The 24,901-nt window shown below is 48.0% G+C and overlaps 1 protein-coding gene across 25 annotated transcripts in view; it reads right to left on the minus strand.

Moving 5' to 3' along the window:
* CAMTA1 (calmodulin binding transcription activator 1) overlaps nucleotides 1-24,901 on the minus strand; it is a 978,479-nt gene that overhangs the window by 651,706 nt on the left and 301,872 nt on the right. For all 25 annotated transcript variants that reach the window (XR_006696555.3, XM_045387768.3, XM_045387747.3 and 22 more), the window contains one exon: nucleotides 7,913-7,980. Coding sequence is in view for 24 of the 25 variants with exons in the window: in XM_045387768.3 (XP_045243703.1) it covers nucleotides 7,913-7,980 (68 nt within the window). In the remaining variant the exon portion in view is untranslated. The remainder of the gene's footprint in view (nucleotides 1-7,912; nucleotides 7,981-24,901) is intronic.

Raw genomic sequence — 24,901 nt, forward strand, 5'->3', positions numbered from 1 at the left:
AGAAGTGAGGAGGGGTAGGTTGGACATCAACCCTCAGCTCTTTGTGCCAGGAACATGAGCCCTGGGCTGGTGCTGCCATTTCAACAGGTAGCTAAGCCCACTGAGGTCACATGAGGCTCGCGTGTCCTCTGATCAGGAGCCCAGCATGTATGACAGTCCCCCACCAAGCCATCAGCGCCCCCACTGTGGCCAACTTCCTGGACATGGAGGGGATGTGAGGAAGTGGCCTCCGTGGGTTGCCCCTGCTTTGACATGTTGTATTCTGGGATTAACTAGGATAAAGATAACTGGAATTCAGGGCAGACCTATTTCCATGCAGAGACTGGGGACTTCCCTAGCACTGTGGAGACACTGCCAGACACTCCATCAGGATACAGGCCACAGCTCATTCCCCGCCTCATCCCGGAAATAAACGAAAACTACGTGACAGGTACACTGCGAGGAAGTCCTCAGGCAGGAGGCTCCCTGGGAGCTCTGACAGACGTGGCACCCGCCAACTTCCTCGCCCTGCAGTTGCCCTTTGGCCAACGATGGCCTTGGCCAAGGATCTGCGATACATTATGCAAATGCTGAAACGCACCTAACGTGACACATCTCTGTGTTAATTTGAAGCAGGTCCCCGGTTCAGCATAATGCAAAGGTTACCACGTGGAAACCACACGTGGAAACCACTCGTGGAAACCACTGCCGACCCAGTTTCCATTTTCCTGCATAGTTCCAACGTACAGAGTCCTAAAATGCTCTGAGTCTAAAACTGCCCTCCCGAACTCTGGCCACCAACAGCACCCCCTGGGCATGCACACACACACACACACACACACACACACACACACACACACGATTCATCCACCCCAGCCAACCCTGCCCAGCTGAACACCTGAGGAAAAGCTACAGAGGCAACTCTGGGAATTTTTTTTCACTGTGGTAAAATATATGTAACATAAAATTTACCATTTTCACCATTTTGAATGGCATTAAGCACATTCACATTACTCTGCCACCATCATCACCACCACTCGTCTTCCCAGCTGAAACGCTATGCCCATTGAAGACTAACTCCCCATTTCTCCCTCCCTCCACCCCAGCCCTTGGAAACCACCATCTACTTTCCATCTCCAGAGCGGACTACTCTAGATCCCTCAGTCAGCAGATCACACAATGTGTGGCCCTTTGCATCCGGCTGATTCACTGAGCATAACGGCTTCAGGCTTCATCCAGGTTGCAGCAGGTGTCAGAATTGCATTTCTTTTCAGCTCTGGGAATTTTTAAATGATTTTTGCAATTCTATTCCAGTCACTCGAGCAGCCTTACCAGGAATAGGGGCTTCCTTAGAAAAGTCCTCTGTCTGTCCTAAAGAGCAGATAGATGCCTTAAAGGTGGCCAACAGGTCACTGCCAGGGGTCTTACAGTGGGACTGAACAAAGACAAGCCCCCCTGCACCAGGACCAGCCTGGGGCCTGATAACACGGGCTTTCTAGGCAGAGGCCTCTGCTCACAGGCTGGTACCACGCTGGGACCCCAAGGGCTGTCTAGGACAAAAAACCCCATGGATGGCAGGCACTGGCACTCTGCCTCTTGGGCAAACTTGTTTCTGTGCAAGGAGTCCACACTCTGTCCAGCCCCCACTCCACCCCATCAAAGCCCTGGCCTCCCTGCACACAGGCTGTGAAGAGATAAAAGGGACAGCATGACTTTGTCCTTGGGGAATGCACCACCCCACTGGGGAAGACTTACTAATGACAGCTGAATTGGCAAACAACTGACGACAAAGCACGTGCAGTTATGGGAGCAGGAAGGGAAGAGGACTCGCCCTGAGTCAATGAGTTTGGGGAAGGCTCCCAGGAAGAGGCAGACCAGATTGGACATGAGGGCATTTGAGGTGAGGACAATGCCAAGTGGAGGCCAAAGTGGAGGACAAGAAAGATGTTCGGAGAGCAGCCAGCCGCTCCCCAACTGTAGCAGTACCTGGAGGTGGGAGGTCAAGGAAAATAAACGGAAAAGGGTGGGTTGAGACAGAAGAACGGCCTTAAAGACATCACTGGAGAGTTGGCCTCAGCTCACAGGAAGTCTCTGAGGCTTCCAAGGAGAATAACAATGGAATCAAAGCAGTATTTCAGGAAAACCAATGGGGAGGAGGAGTTCGACTTAGAGAAGGAAACCTAGTAGGAGATATTTCAATACTCCAAGCGTGACAGTGGCAGTGAGGACACAGCTGATCCTGGAGGGGAAACATAAGAAAATGAGGATGTGAATTACAGTTGGAAACACTGGCAGAGTTGGTGGCTAATGAGATGCAGGGGACAAAGGAGAAAGAGAAGCCACCTGGAGTCCACGTTGTGTGCTCTGGCATCTCCACAAACGAGGTGGCTCTTCTAGAACCAGGGAAGTCAGAAGATGGAAAGCAGAGTGGGGGTCAGGGAAGGAGGGGGGAAGATGGCGAGTTGTAGATCATAACACGGCATGCAGGTGCCAGGAAGACAGAGTCGGATGTGGGGAAAGATCTACAGAGACTTGACAGTCAGACCATGGAGTCAGGGAGTCCTGGGAGCCCCACAAGGGAGAATGTGGGACGAAAGAGCAGAGGATCACAGCTTGGTGTCCACCGCCATCAGGGCAGGGAAAGATCTGGAGCACTTGAAGCCAGAATGGACAGATGGGGTCAGGAAACCAGGAAGAGGAGAATGGAAGCTCTCTCTGAGCCACTGGAGTCTTTTTGAAACTCAGGGCTCACTTTTCTCCTCCTTTCCTTCTAGACCTCCTCCTTCTACTTGGCTGTTTTATTTGCTTATTGACCAAAAAGCATTTAGTGTTCATTATAGGAAAATTCTATTACTAGACCCTTAGTGCTTCCATGTTAAGGTGCTATCTATATCAATCTAATTAATTAATTAGATAATTAACAGCTTTTCCAGCCTCTTTCTAACTGGTATAAACAGGAGTCCTGGGAAGGATATGCTCTTACTTCAATCTTGAGTTTGTGTGTCCCTGGCTTCCAGGGAAGGTTGCGTATTTCCCAGGGGAGGAGGAATAAATAATAGGGATTGCTCAGTGTTGCAGCTGCCTGCCTATACTGGGCTCAGCCCTGCTCCCTGCCCTCTGGTGAAAGGGACCTGCTCCCCTGCAGTGGTGTGCAGCTCTCCCACACTGCCTGTGACTGGGGGGCTAACTCCTACTTGGGGGACAGTGTAGAACGCCCTCCTGGCTGACACGTATGAGCCACGCTTACTGACAAAGGGAACCTTTGCCTGGAGCCTGGTTTTCCTGGTTGGTTTGGAATTCACAGCAGTGAGAGGCGGAGAGGAATAGAGGAGCTATTGATGGGCTCCCCGGGAACCTTCACACACATAAAAGCGAAGGTTATGAGCTTTGCAGTGAGATCACCCTGGGTTCCAGTTCCAAGTTCCAGTTCTAGCACGGACTCACCATGCAGGCCCAGGAGGGCACACACCCTCTATACCTGGCAGAGCTGCCAGGAGGGTTTCAAAGCACAGCATCCAGCCCATGGGCGGTGCCCGAGAGCACACTGCTGGCTCAACCAGACAATCCTGGGACTAGAAATACCCGGAAAACTGAAGTGGAGAAAACCTAGGTCCCTTTCTTCACTACAATCAAGGCTCACCTTTCTACATCACTTTTGTTCATTTTATGGATATTTCTTGAGGGCCTGGGAGGTGTCCATACTGTTCTAGGCCCTGGGGGCGCCTCATGAACAAGCCCCACTAAAAATCCCTCTCCCCTTGGTGCCAACACTTTGGAATGGGTCAAGTAACGAATACATAAATTAGGCAAGGCAATCGTGACAGACACAGTGTGTCAGAAGGCGATGAGTGCTCCAGAGAAACAGAAAACAAGAAAGGAGGAAAGGGGGCTGGCTGGGTGGGGCCGGGAGCGAGACTTTAAACTGCATGGTCAGGGACACCTCCCTGAGAAAGGGACACCCAGTCAAGGCCTGCAGGAGGAGCTGGGAGAACATTCTAGACAGGGGGAGGACACTCTTCGTTCCAACATTCTCAATTCACCTGGCAGGGTGGGGAGCATGAAGTTCCCTGGGGTCTCCAAATGGTATTATTATCACACTGAGCACACAGCAAGTGCCAAATAAACACGTCCCTCAGGGTGATTTTTCAAACCGGAGGTCCCAGTTGCTGAGAGTACAATACAGGCTGTTTGAACAGGAGGCATTCAGCTCTGTTGTGATACCGTGGCTGCCCCTGGGGTCCCCAGCCCCGGGAGCCTCTGTGTAGCACACCTCATTATTAAGCAGGTGAGCTGGGGCTCCCGGGGCCGTCTCTGTAATTAGGGCAGTATCTGAGCAAGGACTATATTTATAACCCCCAGCCGGCAGCAAGCCACAGAGACAAGCAGGGGCCCCTCTGCAGCTCCTATACCAACATCTATATGTGAACTGATTACAACAATTAATTTAATAGGGATTCCTCCACACAAACAATGTATCATTTTATTAGGAAACTCTATAAATGTCAGTGGTGCAATTCATTTTTATTAATTTTCTAAAATGAAATTAGCAGTGGCGGCGGCGGCGGCGGCAAACAGAAGTTGTATTGCCTTCTCGTTCAGCAGAGTATTGGTGTCATTAATTCCTTAATACCAGGAGGCCAGTTTGTATGAACTCAGCAGTTAACTGCACCAATTAATTTCAATACTAGAGATGGGATGGGGGTGGGGATCCAAACACAACTCAACCACTAATTTAGGAAGGTCCTTGAACAACCACAGCAAGTTTTGCTTCTCCTGGGACAAGAAGCTTTCAAGTGTAAACATCGAGTGGATATTTTAATACTAATAGGAAACCTTCCGTCTTCACCCTCTGCCTTTAGGAGAGAAATTCGTCCTTCCAAAGCCTGGATAAATCCTGGCAGATGCCTGCCGACGTCAAAGCCTCCAGCAGGCTGGGGACTGCCCCACAGATAAGAGGCACAGTGACACCCGTGCACGGACAGACCCACACGGCATGCGAAGCAGAATCAGAAACATGACCACATTCAATCCTCATTGTGACCCAGCAAGGACGGGATCAACATCGACTCCATTTTCTATATGAAGAAGAAAACGTTGGCCGGGCGCGGTGGCTCAAGCCTGTAATCCCAGCACTTTGGGAGGCCGAGACGGGCGGATCACGAGCTCAGGAGATCGAGACCATCCTGGTTAACACGGTGAAACCCCGTCTCTACTAAAAAATACAAAAAACTAGCCGGCCGAGGTGGTGGACGCCTGTAGTCCCAGCTACTCGGGAGGCGGAGGCAGGAGAATGGCGTGAACCCGGGAGGCGGAGCTTGCAGTGAGCTGAGATCCGGCCACTGCACTCCAGCCTGGGTGACAGCGCGAGACTCCGTCTCAAAAAAAAAAAAAAAAAAAGAAGAAAACGCAGGGCTTTTAAAGGAGCTAAGATGACCTTTTCACAGTCACAAAGCCACTGAGTGACAGAGCCAGGGCTCAACCCCGGATTTGACCACATCTGAAACCCGCCTTCCTTCTGTCAGGCGCACCCCTGTGCCTCGGGGTGGGTCTCTTGTCTCTATGTATACCCCAGAAAGTCACACGAGTCAGGCATGACCCTGAGTGACATCCCCTTTTCAATTGTAACCCAAACTCCAAAGGCTGAAACTCAAGGTAAAACCACCGCCTTGAAATGTTCTACCATTCTGCCATCAAAGGGTGGCTGAAACCCAGCACACGTCTGCATATCTGAAATCAGATGTCTGGCCCGGGACGCGTTCCAGAGAAGCTCCCTCTGGCTGAGGAGGAGCTCTTCTCTTTCCACTTAGATTTAAGGAGTGTTTCAGCAGAGAGTGAAGGGCGCACGGAGAGGCTGGTGGCTGCTTGAGATGAGGGCCACCCGTGAGAGTCAGGAAATAGTCCAGAGGCAGAAATCAGATGAGCCTCCTTCTCCCCCAGAAAACCAGGCCAGTGGTCCTCAAAGTACAATCCCAGACCAGCCACATCCTACTGCCTGGGAACTTGTTAGAAATAACACATGCTCAGCACCCACCCCGGCCCCCGCTCCCCACCGCACCTGCTGAATCAGAAACCTTGGGTTGGGGCCCACATTTTAATGAGCCCCCAGCTGATTCTGATGCCTGCTCAAGTTTGAGAATGATGTCCTCCAAGAACATGCCGCAGAAGAAAGAGGAGATGAGGGCGTCAGGCTCTATTGGTGTTTGGCCGTATTCACCAAACAGTGCACTGTATTCCCATCCTCTCCACTGCCCACCCCTGCCCCGACTCTGTGGAGGGATGTCCTTCCCAGTCCCATTCTTACTGGGTTTGGCCAGGGGACTTGCTTTGGCCAGTGGATTTATCCGCAGGCATGACATATGATGCCATATCTGAGCAGGAATTTTAACTGCACCTGCATCAACTGCCTTGGGCTTATGAGCCTCTGTGCTCCTCTGGGAGAAGCAAATTTCCCAGGCAGAGGGGGCTTCCTCAGCCTAGGTCCCACAGCAAAATGATGGACACAGCAGAACTGACCTCAACCCAAAGCCACACGCAGCCCACAGACCCATGAGCAGAAAATAAAGATCTGTTGTTTAAAGTCACTAAGCTTGCAGGTCATTTCTTACGCAGAATTATCACAGCAAAAGCTGATTGAGATAAACTATTTGATTTTATAGCAAAGGAAAAACCATGGTCCCAGCAGGCTGAGGTACTGGGGACTCCTGTGGAGGGACCCTCCTCCCACGCTCAGGCTGGAGGTAAAGCAATCAGAGCTACCTGGGGAAGGGAGCCTCAATCACTAACCTTCCTTCCACAATACCCTCTAGCCTCCTTCAAAGGGGAGGATTGTGCCCTCATCTAAAAGATGCTAACCAGCAAGTATCTAAGCCTAATAATGTGATGTTTTTAAATTCCTTCTAGAATGAATAAACATTCCCAAGGATGGCCTTTCCCATGACTCAGAAAGGATGAACAGGTCAAGCTGATGGGCCACGGGCACAGAGGACACACCCAACCCTTCCCTGGTCCTAGCTAACCAACCTGGGGACTCTGGGGCTTCTGTCCAATGTGAAACCGACTGGACATTCCACCACTTCCGTTCAAGCCTGCAGTCCAGGCATCCTGTGTAAACCACACTCCAGCTACCACCTCGCCAGCTAATAAACACCTGGGTCCTGTCACTGCTAACAGAAAACTCACGGCAATTGGAAGACAGTGGTCATGTATTTCCGAAGCTCTAGATTGTAACGTTCCAAAAATAAAAACCTAGAGTTGGGGAGGACAAAAAGAGGCTGCCTTTTAAAAATCAACCCTAAGTCCCAACGTCACCGTTCTTCACAAGTTGGTAACATCACTGGTGCTGGGGGAACGCAGGTCAGCTCTATTTTCACCAATTCCTTCTATTCCCGAGTGGTGAGAGAAGCTAAGTGTTTGTAGCAGTTAGCAGGTTCAAGGACATTTACTGCATAATAAACTGCGAGCTTAGCCATTGCTTCTGATTTGGGAGGATCGCTTTACCACCAATCACACCAATCAAGAATAACTTGACTTTCAGTTTGTAAGACACGTTGAGATAAAAGTGGGCAGTTAAGCTGGTTTCTCTTTTTTCAAAGCACGTTTCTAGAGAACACTAGTGGCAGGCAAGCAATTTCCCAAAATAAACTTCCCCTGAGGCTCCTGCCTCTGAAGGCTTCCAAGCACCCGGCTGAAGGATCCAGCCGTCAGGTGAAAAGTTCCAACTGGCGGATGGCACTTGTACTCTTTTTAATCCGTCTGATCGTGTTCACTGCCACAGTCTTATGTCAACGAGTGAGATCTCAGTGTCGAAAGCCATCCAGCACAACATGGCATTTTCAACTCGTTGCCCATGAACTGACTGGCCAAATCAGGTAATCAATGCAAATCAATCCACTTACTGTACATACGTGAAAAACTGCAAGATCTGGGACATTACCTTGTCTTAGGGGAGGTGGTTAGCCATTCTTCGTGTTTCTCAAATGTTATTAAATAAGCTGCAATTTCCTGAAACAGAAGAATAAAAAGATAATAACAACAATTAGCTCACGTTGGATCCTGAGAGGTAAGACAGTTTTTGCTGTTTCCCAGCTGCTGTTTTCCTTTGTGGGCCTGGAACTCCATCCCTGCTAGAGAAACACTCGACTTGGACTCTGTTTCTATTTTGATTTTTTCAGTCCTTTCCATTGAACCTGTCACACGGTAGTAATCAAAGCACTGGGTCTCAAAAGATGAGTCGGTGGCAAGGACGAAAATATTTCTCTGTGGGAGGAAGACATCAGACACCATTTCAGATTCTAAATGTCATTAATTTAGGGAGGGAGAAACACATGCCAACAACAAGTCTCCACGATGCATAGACCATAATTGGAAAGTTTTGTCCTTTTCTGAAGCTGGACCAATCTTTCCTCTTTGTCACAAGAGACGTCGCATCCTCTCAGCTTCATCCTCAACCCCCTGAGCCAAAATCACACAAAGATTAAAAAGAAAAGACACTATAAAGCCATATTCTAGGGAAGAAGCGGGGGGAGAAATAAGTTAACCTCTCCCACTACTGATAAATCTAGCGAGCGGTGTTTCCAAAAGAAGAGCGACGTCAGCAGAGTGTAAGGTAAAGAGGAGGAAAATGCGGGCACCTGAAGGTAAATTAAATATTTATAAACACAACAACATCACTGCAGATAGAATTACTGATTTATTAATAATTTCCATAAAAGGCCAGTGAGTGACATCAACACAAGTCATTGCTCCAGCTCGAGGCATGATATGGCCCTTTAATTCCAACTCCAAGAGGATCTGCTAACATGAAATTGGCAGGGATTGTAAGTTAAATTAAGGTTGGACTAGTACACGTTTCCCCTGATCTGGTGATGCCACAACACAGAGCTGCTGCCCTGACTATCAGGAAAATGCAGAGGGGAGGCCTCCACCTCAGCTCTCTCTGCAGCCGGGGTCCCTAGAGGGCTCCTGGGAAGGCGGCAGCCCCTCTGCCTGGAGGCAAGCAGCCTCTTTCAGCTGGGACATAATGGAGTTGACACCTGTGACCAGAGATGCTAAACTTGGCCTTGAGAAGGAAGAGAAGCCCAGTAAGCAGAGCAGGTGAGAATAGAAAATGGCCCTGGTGCCATGCAGTGCAAAGGCCACAGGCCAAGAGTGGAGATCAAGGCCTCGCATAGCATGGAGCCGGCCCCCACAAGGCAGCCAGTGATTGGGAACTCAGAGCCCAAACCACCTCTGTCCGGAAGCCTGGACCTGACAAAGAACCTGGGAAGCAGAAGCCTATAGCAAAAATAGAGTTGCTTCACTGTGCAAGTTTCTATCACTGACTGCAGCTGAAGAAATCATAAATAAGCAGCTGATCAACCAGCACATTGTTCTCTCATCCCTGAGCCTTTTCACGTTTTATTTCCTCTCCTTAGAAAAATCTTTCCCTGAGGTCTCACTGTAGACAGATCCTTCCTCTGGCTGGCCCTCCCTAACTATTCATGACGGCGTCAGTTATCCCTCCTGCTTGCCTGGGTGGCACTGGCACCTTCCCCCAGTGGGCAGGATTTATCACTTTGCATTCTAATTGCTTGTTTACTCAGATAACATCCCCCATTGGAGCATGAGAAGGATACGGAACATGTTATCGCTGACACATCCCTTGGACTTAACAGTGTCCTGGGGCACATAGGAAGCACCTGATAAGTGTTTGTTAGACAGGTGGCTGGTCGGATGGATGGATGGATGGATGGATGGATGGATGGAAGGAGGGAGGGAGGGATGGGATGGGATGGGGTAGGAAAACCGTGCATGGCAGAAGTAAATATGTATATGCAAGTGTGAGAGTGAGAGAGAGAGAGAGAGTCTGTTACTGAAGATAGTTGACACAAGAGTTTAAAAGCAGCAAAATGCAGCAGTTCCTGGCTAAAACTTTGCCAATTATTTAATTAACTCTATGTCACTGTAGGAAGGCAACATAGTATCACAGTTAAGAGCACACGCATCGGAAGCAAACAGTGTCCTGGCTTTGGGTACCAGCTCGGCCTCTTATGAGTTGTCTCATCTTGAGCACATTACTTAACCTGTCTAGACCAGTTTCCTATGAAACTGGGAGACTATCAGCTCACGAGGCAGTTCTAAGGAATGATCATTCTAAATACACTGGCTGGCAGAAGGTATGCCCCAAACAATAGCTACCATGAATCACTATAAGATCTACGAGGCCGGGCGCGGTGGCTCACGCCTATAATCCCAGCACTTTGGGAGGCCGAGGCGGGCGGATCACAACGTCAGGAGATCGAGACCACGGTGAAACCCCGTCTCTACTAAAAATACAAAACATTAGCCGGGCGTGGTGGCGGGCGCCTGTAGTCCCAGCTACTCAGGAGGCTGAGGCAGGAGAATGGCGTGAACCCGGGAGGCGGAGCTTGCAGTGAGCCAAGACGCGCCACTGTACTCCAGCCTGGGCGACAAGCGAGACTCCATCTCAAAAAAAAAAAAAGAAAAGATCTACGTGGTGTGAGCCACCTGTCTAGCAGCCCCTGATGAGGTCACAGGTACCAAAATGGTCCAGGTCAGAGGCTGCCACCACTGCTGGATTAATCATCATCTGTCACCTCCACCACTCTGGACACCCCCGCATGCCCATGCCTGCAGACAACGAACACTAACATCGGAATGACCGTTCACGCCTGCAGACAATGAATGGTAACATCAGAATGACCGTTCATGCCTGCAGACAATGAATGGTAACATCGGAATGACCGTTCAGAGTTGTTGGTTTGTCGATCGGTTCCCATTTGGCTTCACAAAACCAGAGCAGACCACGGCTGAAGTCAGTATGTGGATTTACTAAGCCACTTGTCACGTGCAGCAGCTCATCTACCTGAACTTCAGGAGATCCGGTATCTAGAGGAATAGGCTGTGCCAGCCCCCAGATCCATGCCCCTGCCCAGGACCATGCCAAGACAAGTGACCCTTAGTGGCCCAGGGGATGGGAGGTGCAGTGGATCCCAACCTCTAAACATGCGATTTGTTCCAAAACCCGGGACACCCAAAGAGGACTTTCATGGACATCCTTCAGCCAGCACTCACCCCAGCCTGACAGGGCTTCCGAAGGGGAAAAACTCCCAGCACCACTTACTGCCTTCTGTGTTTACTCTACATACCGAACATCGACTGTATACCAAAAAGGGAACAGGACCACTTCGAAGCGAGCAGTTAAAGAGCTCACAGTCGAGCGATGGGTACAGACAAGTCAGCACGACAGTGTGTGCAAGCGCTGTTACGGGATCACCTCTGTGGCCAAACTCGGGACAGGGGCATTCACCTCATGTCTAATGAGCTTCCGTCAAGCAAGCAGAGGCTCCAGGAAATCACGCTGATGTAGGAACTACCTGTGAGCATCCGCCACTCCCTCCTCTACCCCCAAAGGTAAATTTTGCTTCTCCCAATCCAGGACACGTCCCACACAGAGCCCCTCTGAGAGCAGCCTTTCTGGGGAAGCTGATGCCCAGGCCCAGGCCACAGTCTCTGCTGTGCTCAGGTTGGCTGGGCCCCAAAGCTGGACTCACCTGCCAGGGACTGTCCCATGCTGCTGCACGAACGAGGCTGGACGGAGTGTGTCTGGGTTACCCATCTAATGCCAGGCCCCTGCTGCCCAGCCTTCCCAGCCCACGGCCCTTCCCCAGGCCACCCCCTCACCAGATGGGCAGACCACAGGTGAGCCTGCCCTGCCAAAGCTCAGGAACTGGTTTGGAGAGATTTGCCAAAGAATGAAAACCACACAAAGTATTAGGTGCTAAATGGTGCTAAATGGCATGGAGCCCTGTAAAAGCCATCCACATTCAGGGTGATTGTGGGGAGAAGGACTTTACCATCTGTGTCGTTGCTGCCATCAATGTCACCAGTGCTAAGATGGTGGAGGCACTGCCCTAGGACTTATGTGGGATCATCTCATTTAACTTCATAACAAACTATGAAATAGGAACCATGGCCATTTTACAGGTGTGGAAACTGAGGCACAGAGTGGTTAAGTGACTTGCCTAAGGTCACATGGCCAGTACCTGTAGAACCAGAACCCAAATCCATGCAGAATTCTGCACCACTGCTCTGAATTTCAGAAAGGACCACCACGGTGTGCTTGGATGAGTAAAGAACTCAACTTTTCCCAGCCCAGGCTGACAGCTCCCTGCTCCCCACTGACCCAGGGTCACTTCCCAGCCCCAGCTCCCTCCAGTGGACCAGGAGGAGCCCAGACTGAACCTCCTTCAGGGGGATTCTCTCCTTCCAGCAGGGTCAAGCTCATGGCCACCCCAAAAGCCTCGTTCAACTCATAAGATCCTCGACTTCAGTGATGGGCAAAACTCCTTGTCTCCATGGAGCCCTTTGCTTAAAACATCACAGGAAGCATGCAAAACCAAACCGGAGAGCTGGAGATACTCCCGCTGAAGAGGGGAAGGAGTTGTGAAAAGAAAAATTTTCAGCTCAGTTGTCTGGCCTCTCTTTCTTCCCCGAGGTCCACAAACCTAGGACCCCAAGGAAGGCAGATGAAAACCCAGGTCTGGTCTACCTCATCTTGACAGAGGAAACAACTGAGGTATAGAACAGAAAAGCACTTGTCCAAGCTCAGCATGTTCATGGTGAAGCCAGGCCAGGACTCCTCACTCTCCAGGCGTGCAAGTTCCTTCCCTGACACTTGCTGTCCCTCAAACACAAGTCTGGCTTGAAAGACTCACAAGAGGCTGGGGCAAAAGCATGGCCAAAGGAAGAGAAAACAGGTACTCAAACAAAAAACACAGACACACACGCGCACAGTAGCATCACTCACAGTAGCCAAGAGGCGGACCTACCCCAAGTGTCTGCAGATGGATGAAGAAACGAAATGTGTCACAGACAAACAACGGCATGTTATTCAGCCATAGAAAGGAATGAGGTTCTGATACCGGCTACTACATGGATGAACACTGAAAACACGAGGCTAAGCAGAAGAGGCCAGGCACGGAAGGCCCCGTATTGCACGGGGCCATTTATATGAAATATCTAGAATAGGCAAATCCATAGAGACAGCATGGAGATTAGTGGTTGCCAAGGGTTGGGGGAAGAGGGTGATGGGGAGTGATGGCTAATGGGTGTTGGGTTTCCTTCTGGGGTGATGAAAATGTCTGGAGCTAGATGGTTGCACCACCTTGTGAATGTACTAATGGCCACTGATGGGAAATTGTATGTTGTGTGTCTTTTACCACAATAAAAATAAAAAGATGAAGGAGGCATCGACATCCAGCCAGATGTGGCACTGGGGTGAAGGAAATGCCAGCCGTCCCACCCACGCAGACGGCCCCTGAGCCTGAAAGACCACACATGTGTACCTGGCAGCCTCCCCAGTGCCCTGGCTCCCTTAGCTTCCTCCTCCTCCCGGCTCCTAAATACCACATCGATGCTGAGAAGAATGACTCGACTGTCAAGATGAAGAAATTCACTGCAGGCTCCAAAGCAAAGACTGTCCAGCTTGCAGATTTTAAATGTTTAGTTTGTCCTTTGGACGTTCAAGCAGAAAAACTGCCGCCAAGGTACGGTGTCTGTGTGCTGCAGGGGCTTGGGCGAACAAACTGGCAGGGTCCCAGACAGGCCCCTCTATATCTGTTCAGCAGATACAGTTGGGTGCCTGCAGACCAGGGAGACTGGTGGGCCCTTTCCCAAGGCCCCAAACAAGACACATCAGGAAGGGAGGCCTGGGCAGGACTGGGGGCTGTAATGCTCCACCTGGCGTCACTGCCTGGTCACACACCGTGCTGCCATGCCTCCATCTCCACCACCCAGAGGCAACGGTCACCCACCATCCAGTCCCCAAGTTGATGGGTTTTGATAGAGGACTGCAAAGCCTGTGTCAGGAGCCGGTCAGCTGGGAGCCAGCAGGGCTGGAGGGTAATGGCAGAGGCTGCCCCACAGGGGCTGGCAGGTGAGCATGCATTGCTGTGCCGACCTGGTTCCTGCCCTTCACGCCTCAGCGCCCATGCGCGAGCTCTGCCCACATAACCTGTCAGGTCCTGTTCATCGCCCAGCCCTTCCCAGGGGAGTCCCCCTTGCTGTCTCCCTCCACAGTGCACTGCAGCTTCTGGAACTTTCTTAGCAGTGGCTGTGCTGCTCGAGCTTTCTCTTGCTAGGTCTATGTGGGTGGTGGTTCTCCCTTCCTGGTTTTTCAGTCTTCAGGGAGCGTCTGCGTCTCAGTCCGTCTGTCACTAGAGCCCCACACAGCTCCTGTGTCCAAAGATGACTGCTGACACAGCAGAGCTGAAGGAGAGATTGTGAAGTTCTCTTCTAAAGGATGTCACCCCAGGAGCCCACGCCTGAGGCTCCCATGCACAAAGGTCCAGTTGCCATCAAGGCTCGGGCCCTACGTGAGAGGTCACACAGCACTGTTCCTCTAAGTGCCCCTCATTCAGGAGGCAGCTCATGGCCAATCTGAGTGCCAGAGCTGCACCATCCAATGGAAATAGAACCTGAGCCACAACACAAGGTACGTGTGTCATTTTAAAATTTCTAGAAGCAATACCTAATGCATGCAGGGCTTAAATCCTAGAGATGGGTTGATGGGTGCAGCAGGCCACCATGGCACATGTATGCCTACATAACAAACCTGCACATTCTGCACATGTGTCCCAGAACTTCAAATATAAAAATATTTTAAAATTTTCTAGAAGCTACATTTTAAAAGGTAAAAGAAATTTTAATAATATTTTATACTTTAACCCAATATATCCATGAGAGTATGATTTTACTAATTTTTAAAAAAGTAGTCACGAACTATCTCATACTCTTTTCCCTACTAAGTCCCTGTGTGTTTCCCATGGACAGCCAGCCCCTCTAGCTGGGCTCAGCCAGGTCTCAGGTGCTCGATGCCGCATGTGGCCACCATACTGGATGGCCAGCTCTAGATGCAGACATCACAGGAATCCGCAAACACATATGCCTTCTGGAGCCAACGACGGCCATCCCGCTGCGCCCTCTGCATCCCTAGCTGCTGACTTTGAGCCCCACATGTGAAGGAAGCTGTCCACAGCACACGCTTCAAGGAGAGTAGGGCTCCCTGCCCCCTGGGTCCACCTCTGAGGTGATGAGCCGTGTCCCCTCCGGTGTGTGGTGAGGCTCCCATCTGTGCAGGGAGGGCCACGCAATTCTCAGAGGGGCTGGACTCACCTCAACTTCTCAGCCCCGGCTCTCTCTGCTGCCCCCATTCCCTCCCCAGAAGGAGCTATGCATTGCAGGATGTGTCTGTCTCAACCCCATAGAAGAGTCCAGCCCAGAGAGACCAGCCTCGCCTCCCAGAACTTCCCTGGAGCAGCCCTTAGAAAAAGCCAAGTGCCCCACAGGCCTCTCAGACAGTCCGTCCTCCATCTGTCTTCAAGATACAGGCTCAGTGTCAGGGAGGGAGGAAGGTCTTTAGTGCTCACTGTAACAAATTAAACAAACAACAACAAATGTATACATGTGTGTACGTATATTTATATATATGTATTTATATAAATATCTCCTGAGTTCAACTAATAAAAATATCTCTATAGTCTATACAATCTCAGATATATTTTGCACACAGAAACATGGCTTTTCAACCAAAGTATAATTTCTTAAAGTTTGGTTTTCATGAGAGTTCTGCACAAAGGTTTTATCTATAAGGGACCAAAGCTGAGGGGGAAAACAGGGAAAAAAAAAAAGCCAAGGCTCCCCTAGCAGCTGGCCCCAGCATCTGCTAGAGCCACAAAATGCAATTATATTACTCCCAAACGAGAAGTAAAAATATCTTGTTTCCAATCCTCTTGGTTTTAAGACTCATACTTAATGTCCTCTGGGTATTTCAATGGTGCCAGATCTCTGTGTTATGTACTTTATTAGGGATGTGTGAATGTCATATTAATGACTTCTAACCAACATGTTTACGGTGAAGGCAAGTTTTCCCAGAATCCACCACTCGCTGCACTTGACAAAAAATAATTGGCCTTAATTTAAATAAATAAATAACCAGGCCCTGCCCTCTCCCAGTGACGTCTTCCCCACTGGCTTTCTCCAGGGCACCAGTGCATGAAGGTGGAGGGCCCTCCCCCAGGATAAATAGTCCAACCCAGGCCCAACAGGGCAGGGTTCCCATCTGAACATTCCTGTCCCTGTCCACTGATGTACTTCTCAAGCACCCAACCCTGCACAGGATGTCCTGGACCCCCACCCACAAGTCTAAAGCAATACCCCCAATCTTGCTTTCAAAATGACCAGCTCTTGCCATCAACAGCTAGCACACAGAATGATGGGTTTTTTTATTATTATTATTTGCATGGAATACAACATAGCTCTACTCTGACAATTTATGAGAGCGGCAGTGGTTAAGACTGTAAGGATCCAAGGGTGTCTGGAGGACTGTCTACAAAATGGTAACTAACAATTCAGAATAAATTCCTAACAGCCTGGTCTTCTGAAATGAAGCATGGCCCCACTGACTGTCTGTTATTTAGACATAGTAAAGCATTCTTATGACTATCAAATTACCAATCAGTGAAGAAACAATGAGCCACCATAGAAACATCCACAGCCAGAGTTAGTAAAGGAGCAATTCACCCGGTCTTTCATTCATTTATCTACTCATTGGTTCAATCATTCAATGAATTATTGAGCACCTACAATATGCCAGGCACTATGCAAGGCCCTAACAATACAAAGACACATGAGTAATGGCCCTGGGAAATACAGCTGGGAAGACAGACAGGGGCGCAGGATCCAGGGTTATCACGTTCAAGTACAAAACAGACAAAGAGTGCCAAATTAGCAGCACAGACAATGTGTCTATACTGAGAAGAGAAGGAAGGGTTGTGTCAAGGAGCTAACATTTCAACTGGGTCTTGACGAGTGAGTAGGAGGTTGCCCAGCAGACAGGTGGCCAAGGTATCAGGGAAGGGAAAGAGCATAAGTGAAAGCAGGAAAATGGGAGTAGCAAATGTGTTCAGGGAAATCTGAGTAATATAAAGTAATGAGAGTCCACAGGACAAGGAAAAGAAAGGCAGAACTCAAAGCCAGGTGGAAGGTGAGGCGCCAAACTGTGGAGGAATTCAATGCCAGGCAATGGAGTTTTATCCCCAAGAACCAGGGGAAGGTTTTTAAGCAGATGGGAGACACACAAAGAGTTGTGCTATCTATCTATCTATCTATCTATCTATCTATCTATCTATCTATCTATCTATCTATCTATCTCGAGATGCAGTCTTGCTCTGTCACCTGGGCTGGAGGGCAGTGGCACAATATTGGCTCACTGCAATCTCTGCCTCGTGGGTTCAAGAGACTCTCCTGCTTCAGCCTCCTGAGTAGCTTGGATTACAGGTGCCTACCACAATGTCCAGCTAATTTTTATATTTTTAGTAGAGATGGGGTTTCACCATGTTTGTCAGGCTGGTCTCAAACTCCTGACCTCAAGTGATCCACCCACCTCAGCCTCCCAAAGTGCTGGGGTTACAGGCATGAGCCACCATGGCTGGCTAGCTGTGCTTTTTAGAAACATCACTCTGGTGGTGGTGGCCTGGCAGAGAAGAGGCCACTGATTGGAGACCATGATTACAGCCCAGGATAGAGGCAATAGATTCTGCACTAAGGCCGTGGGAGTGGGGAAAATGGAACAAAGCTGAATGTTTTCAAAAGCAAAGTAAATGGGGCTTGAAAACCCATTGGCTGGGTAAATGAGGGACAGTGAGGCAGTGAGGACATCTCAGAAGCAAAGGTCACAAACTGGCGGCCCAGGGACTGACTCTACCCAGAGATGTGCCTGCTTGGTCCACACAGTCTCCTTCCCATTTGGCTTATCTGCCAATGTTTAAAGACTGAAGGTCAGGGATTTCCAGCTTCTCCTGAAAAATAAAGTCAGGCAACCCCAGGCCTGCAAGCTACACAGCATCCACTGCTTGGATGGGCTGGGAGCTCAGAGGACCGCCACCTCGACCCGCTGGCTTTCTTCACTGTCATGGCTGGCTTGGATTTGTGGGACCTTGACCTTGGGGCTCCTACTCTGATATTTATGGCATTGGAAACTGGGTGCATTGTAAGACCATGAACCAATATAGGAAACCCAGAAAGAAATAGATTTTAGAACAGTACAATGTTAACCAGAACACTCATTGCCCCTTAATTCAGTGACATGTGCTGATGAAGTCAGACCCAAGATTGCCCCAATTTCTATTTTGATGTTGTTCCAGTCGTCAATTTATTATTATCTCTGAGTTCCAATTTCACCTTCCTTTGTCCTTCTTTGTGATATTGAAGCTGGACCCTGTACACATTTCTCCTTTGCTGGCATAGCAGAATGTTAAGCTTCGTCAATAGACAGCAATGACGTGAACCCGCAAGATGACAGTGGCAATGACATATCCCTTGCAGACTCTTACCATCATCATTATTATTATAATCATCACTATTATTCAGAGTAGAGTCCAGTGGCCATGAAGATGAGCTCCAGCTGCACCCTCAGGACACAGTCACTCCACTGGCAGGCTGCTTTAGACCAGCTCTGTTCTAATTGACGTCCTCAAGTGACAATGAGCCACTTCTACAGACCACTTCCGGCCCAGGCCCTTTGGCAGGCAGCGTGTTCCTTTGCTAGCCATGCACTCTTTGAAGAGGTCTGAATTTCAGCCAATGTCAGGGAGAGTCTACTAGTCTTTATTTGTTGTCTACTTTTCCTCAGCCTAGAGATAGCAGCTGCTGCTTTACCCCTGATATTTTGGAAACACTTAGAACTCTCTTCTATCTCCATTAGTAATCAACCACACTTCTACTAGCTAGAGAGTCTTTATATATTAAATTTTCTGTTCAAACAACCAAACATGGCTTCTGTCTCCTGATAGGATCCTGACTGATATAAGAATAATCCACCAACCTGGCCAACATGGTGAAACTCCGTCTCTATTAAAAATACAAAAATTAGCCTGGCGTGGTGGTGGGCACCTGTAATTCCAGCTACTTGGGAGGCTGAGGCATGAGAATCGCTTGAACTCAGGAGGTGGAGGTTGCAGTGAGCTGAGATCATGCCACTGCACTCCAGCCTGGGTGACAAGGGTGAGACTTCATCTCAAAATATATAAATAAATAAATAAAAATACAAAAATTAGCCAGGTGTGGTGGCGGGCACCTGTAATCCCAGCTACTTGAGAGGCTGAGGCAGGAGAATCACTTGAACCTGGAAGGCAGAGGTTGCAGTGAGCCAAGATTGTGCCACTGCACCCCAGCCTGGGTGACAAGGGTGAGACTTTGTCACAAAAAAAATTTTTTTTTAATAAATAAATAAATAAATATACAAAAATTAGCCAGGTGTGGTGGTGGGTGCCTGTAATCCCAGCTACTTGGGAGGCTGAGGCAGGAGAACTGCTTGAACCTGGGAGGCAGAGTTGGCAGTGAGCCGAGATTGTGCCGTTGCACTCCAACCTGGGTGGCAGAGCAAAACTCCGTCCCAAATAATAATAATAATAAATCCACAGTGCTGAAGATGTTTACAATCTCACTGATGTGTGATCCTAGAAAACACACTAAAAAGTAGAGGGAGAATAAAAAAAAACATACCTGAAAAAGAAGCAGCATGTATCTGGGAGGAAATATCAAATTGCCCCAGTGAGGTCTTTATAGCAAGTTTCCTAGATGCCAGCCAGATCATAGTTTGAAAGGCACTGGAGGAATATATGTCCTACCTTTTAGTTTGTGAGGAGACCTGAATCTACCTATTTTGAGAGATTAAAAAACATTTCTTTTAGAATAGAAAAAGTTACTTCATCTCCCTTTGGTTGTATGATTTGGGGGAAGTCACGTGATAGTTCTATGCCTCAGTTTCCTCTAATGTGTGCCATGAATCTATACCTATTACTTCATCTACTACAATTGTGTTATCCCATATTTCAGGGGTTAAAACCTATTTTTAATCAGCATCATGGAGGTATAATTTACATACAATAAAATGTACCCCATTTTAAATGTATAGTCCAGTAGATGCTGACAAATAAATATATTATGAATCTATCACCATATTCAAGATGTAAAACATTTCCAGGACCATGTAAGGATAACTCACTCTATACAGAATTCCACACTGACAGACTGTTCCCCCTTTCGGCACTCAAGAGATCCCATTCCATTGTCTTCTAGCTTGCATGACTTCTAATGAGAAGTCTGCAAGAATTATTGTCTTTGTCCTCTATAATTTGTCTTTTTCCCGTCTTCTAGCTGAGTTTAAGATTTTTTCTTGCTGGGCACGGTGGCTCATGCTTGTAATCCCAGCACTTTGGGAGGCCGAGATGGGAGGATCGCTTGAGGTCAGGAGTTTGAGACCAACCTGGCCAACATGGCAAAACTCATTTCTACTTAAAAAAAAAAAAAAAAATTAGCCAGGTGTGATGGTGTGTGCCTGTAATTCCAGCTACTTGGGAGGCTGAGGCATAAGAATCGCTTGAACCTGTGAGATAGAGGTTGCAATGAGCCAAGATTGCACCACTGCACTCCAGCCTGGATGACAGAGTGAGATCCTGTCTTTAAAAAAAAAAAAAAAAAAAAAAATCTTTATCACTAATTTGAAGAAATCTGATTATACTGTGTGTGCCATTCTGTGGTTTCTTTGTATTTACCTTGCTTGGGGTGTGTTGAGCTTCTCAGATCAGTGAGTTTATAGCTTTTGTCAAGTTTGGAAAGCTGTCAGCAATTATATCTTTAAATAAAGAGCGTTAGGCTTTACTCTGGCAGGCATTTAAGTTACTTGTGGATCAGCCTGACCCTCTCAAGGCTTATTTTTAATCTGTGTAAAGGGTCTACAGCACCACCTTTACACAGAAATGCTGTTACCCTACTGTTATTGCTTCTTCCTTCTGGAGTCTCTACTGAATGTCCCAAATATTTAAGGACAGCTCCCCAATAGGGCTGGTCAGAATGCAAATACTGCAGAGTCCTGTATGAGCTCTGTGAATTTTATAATCCCTATGTGCATTTTGTCCAGTTTTGTGGAGTTTCACCTCACACATCAATGGTTTAGTATTCAACAGAACATTCCAGAGCAGCCATAAAAGTTTCTAGAGCACTTTCTCTGCTAGGCCTTCTCCTGTATGATATTCTGCCCTGCAAATTCTAGATATATCAACCTATCCAAACTCTGGTATCCGTCTCCTCAGCTCAATGAGATCACTGTACTCTTCTTGGAATACCTCCCTGAAGATACGGTCTTGAAATGCCTCCATACAGAAATACAAAGTGATTGTATTTGCATGGTTTACAGTCTTTTTTTTTTTTTTTTTTTTTTTTTTTGAGACGCAGTCTTGCTCTGTTGCCCAGGCTGGAGTGCAGTGGGGCGATCTCGGTTCACTGCAAGCTCCTCCTCCCGGGTTCACGCCATTCTCTTGCCTCAGCCTCCCGAGTAGCTGGGACTACAGGCACCCGCCACCACATCTGGCTAATTATTTTTTTGTATTTTTAGTAGAGATGGGGTTTCACCGTGTGAGCCAGGATGGTCTCAATCTCCTGACCTCATGATCCGCCCACCTCGGCCTCCCAAAGTGCTGGGATTACAGGCGTGAGCCACCGCGCCCGGCCAGTTTATAGTCTTCTCTTGGCAACCACAGTCCTACTCTGACTATCATTTAATAGCTTAAAATATTTATTTCACAGGTTTTATCCAGTTTTATAATTGTTTGTAGCAAGAGGATGAATCTAGTCCAAGTTATTCCACCACAGTCAGTGTCAAAATCTCATCATAAATTTTTAGACTTTTATCTTATTCTTTGAGAGGTCAGCAATCTTTCCAGGAAGGACATAGCCCGCCTAAAGAAACAGGGTTAAAACTTCGAGGGTGCCATTTTTGTCTGAGATAGGCTATCATAAGCCTGTGGGGATACAGACTTTCTCAAATATCAAAAAGTGAGAGGGAGAGAGAGTGTTTGAAGACGATTCAATACTGATTCTGCCTTCTTTAACACCAACCCCTCTTCACCTCTACCCCCAGATGAAGATGTAGGCTTGCTGATCCAAAGGTTCAGTTCAAGAATCAGAAGAGCCTAAAAGAGCACAGATTGTTGTTGTAAGTCCTTCTAGAACAGTGATATAAACCTGAATATAAAACAGAAGTAGTGTTGCAAGAATTTGGCTTCTTCTTCAACCTTGGCAGGATTCTATGTGCATAGAAAGTGTCACTGACAGCCACACACTGCCAGCTCCCATTAAGAACTAAGGACGATGGATGAGCTATGCAAAAATATGCTGCATCCACTTGGTCTTTGTGTAGCCACGTCCCTTTAAGATAAATTCTGAATCCATGGCTAAATAAATCAGGAATTTATATCAGAGAGAGAGAGTGTGTGTGCGCGCTCTTCCCACCCACAAATAACCCCACCCACGATGCTGAAAAGCTCCACTGACACCTCTGCTTCAGAACATTAACCAATACAGCCCTTTGGAAATGGGTTGTAAGTCATTCAAAGAAGTCAGAAAAGGCTTTGATGGTGGCAGACAACAGCTCTGGTGCCTACAGGAACAGAGCAGAAGTGGGCATTTTGCCTCTCTCCAGGCCCTTCCAGCCTCCAAGTACAGCAGAGCCACCTAACTCCGAGCAACCAGGTTTCCTTGCAGAACAACACCAATGCTCATCCTAACCCTTCCCCCAACACAAATCCAATAAAACTAATAAAAACAGAAGCGAGCCATCTTAAAATTAACACATCCAAGATACAAGCAGAAACCATTGATCAAAACCTCCTATCTTCCCTCACAGCCGACAGCTCCAGAGAAGCCCTAACACCCCATAATGGAATCCCATTATCTACAAAAGAAACTCGTTCCAGAGGAGAGTCACAAACAAAGAGAGAATCAAAGGAGGCTGGCAAAGGGGGAGACTCCACCACTCCCCTCTGCTCCCATAGAAGGGGTACAACCCACAAGCAGAGACAGCCATTAGAACCGTGGCAAGGGGGAGGCACTTTCCACAAGTTACAAAACTGAGAATGAAATGAAGGCAGAGTCCAGTGGGGAAGGAGGGTGTGAGAGCCTGCTTCTTTCCATCTGTGCAAAAGCAAAACAGAAGCTTCTTTCACATAGGGAGAAAATAGGGTCCAAAAAAAGAAAAAAAAAAAAAAAGAAAAAAAACCTTTCCTTAAATTCCAGAACTGCCTGCTTTTGGCAAACACAGGGATTTCAGCCAAAGTAGGGAGCAAGTAAGATTCATTAGCAAATGCCTCAAATCCTTAATTCACACTTCAAACAAACAAGTTAATTGTGTAGCTAACAGAGTGTGACTTGATTACAGGCCACTGGTGGCCATTAATAGATGAAAGGTGTCTGGATTTCAATAGGGTTTGAATTTCATAACCCGCCTTCATAAGCTGAGTTCAGATTAGTCACCACCTCTATTTGCTAACACCTGTGATCGTGAATCCCACATGACAAACAAGCACCCCAGCTTTGAGCTTTTGGAATTGAAGAGTAAACAGGAGGAGACTTCAGGAATTTCACAGAGGTAATTGTTCTACCCTGCTTTGAAGAGGAGTAGAGTTCGGTCTCAGAAGACCTTAACATACGCATGAACACAGCCCTCCTGGCTGACACATGACTCAGAAGGCCCGCTGCTATGTTGCCTCTGCAAGGATCCCTTGGGAAAGCAGAATGGGACTGGGCTCCAACACTCACATATTATTAATCAATCATGCCAGCACCCCATTCCCAAAGACATGAGCCTGGGTCCATGCGAAAACTTAGTTCAAACTAAAAATGGTGGATGTGTCAAAAAAACTGGCCACTGATAAGTCTATATCAGTCTTCCCTTTGACCAGATGGGTCCTATCCTTAGAACCTCAGATTTTATTAGAAAGAAAAGGAGATATCTTATTCCTCTTCTCTTGCTCCCTGATGTTATCAAGCAGTAAGATGAAAGATAAGGAGCACAAAAGCTCGTATTGTGTCACCTGAAGAGCAGCATGGGCTGCAGGGAAAAAACACAATCAAATATATCTTCCTGAAAACCTTGTGATGCAGTGATGCACATAATGTCAAAGCTATAAAAAGGGAGCTTGCTTTTCAAAGGGTTACAACAGAGCAATAGCAAGAGGAGGAGGACTAAATTTTTTTCTAGTCATGTAAAAAAGAAAGAGCTTCCAATAAAGGGAGGCCCTTCTTGTCCAACGTGATGATAGTCTACAAAGTCAGTCCCAGCAGATCTGCAGCCAGAGACACTCCCAGGAGAGGAACCCTAATGCAATATCCTTATCCTCATCTTTAATGTTCCACTAATTCCCTGGAGATCTGGGTCAAGCATTAAAGGGAATATAAGCCATGGTGAAAACCTAGGACTTCTCTCCAAGAAGCTTATGATCTAGGAAGACCAGAAACCTAAGTTAGGGTCTAAAATCACTGAGATTGGGCCGGGCGTGGTGGCTCACACCCGTAATCCCAGCACTTTGGGAGGCCGAGGTGGGTGGATCACCTGAGGTCAAGAGTTCAAGACCAGCCTGGCCAACATGGCAAAACCCCATCTCTACTAAAAATACAAAAATTAGCTGGGCGTGGTAGCGGGCACCTGTAATCCCAACTACTAGGGAGGCTGAGGCACAAGAATCACTTGAACCCGGGAGGTGGAGGTTTCAGTGAGCCGAGAGAGCACCACTGCACTCCAGCCTGGGCGACAGAGCAAGATTCCATTGCAAAAAAAGAAAAAAAAAAATCACTGAGATTGAAAGTGCACCATGGGAAGTCAAAGAAGAGCCAGGTCAACACAGGCTGGAGAAGTCAGAATAAGGAACCAAAATGTGACAGCAGGGAAAGGAGAGCACAGGACAGGGAAGGGAGCAGTGGCTGCTGTCCTTGGTCCTGAACCAACACCGTGTTCCAGGGCAGTAATTTGACTGCTGCGATTTGTCGTAACCAGTGAGTCCTGAAACCAGTTTAAGGTGGAAATTGG

The sequence above is a fragment of the Macaca fascicularis genome, chromosome 1, assembly GCF_037993035.2.
Source record: "Macaca fascicularis isolate 582-1 chromosome 1, T2T-MFA8v1.1".
Classification (NCBI taxonomy): Eukaryota; Metazoa; Chordata; class Mammalia; order Primates; family Cercopithecidae; genus Macaca; species Macaca fascicularis.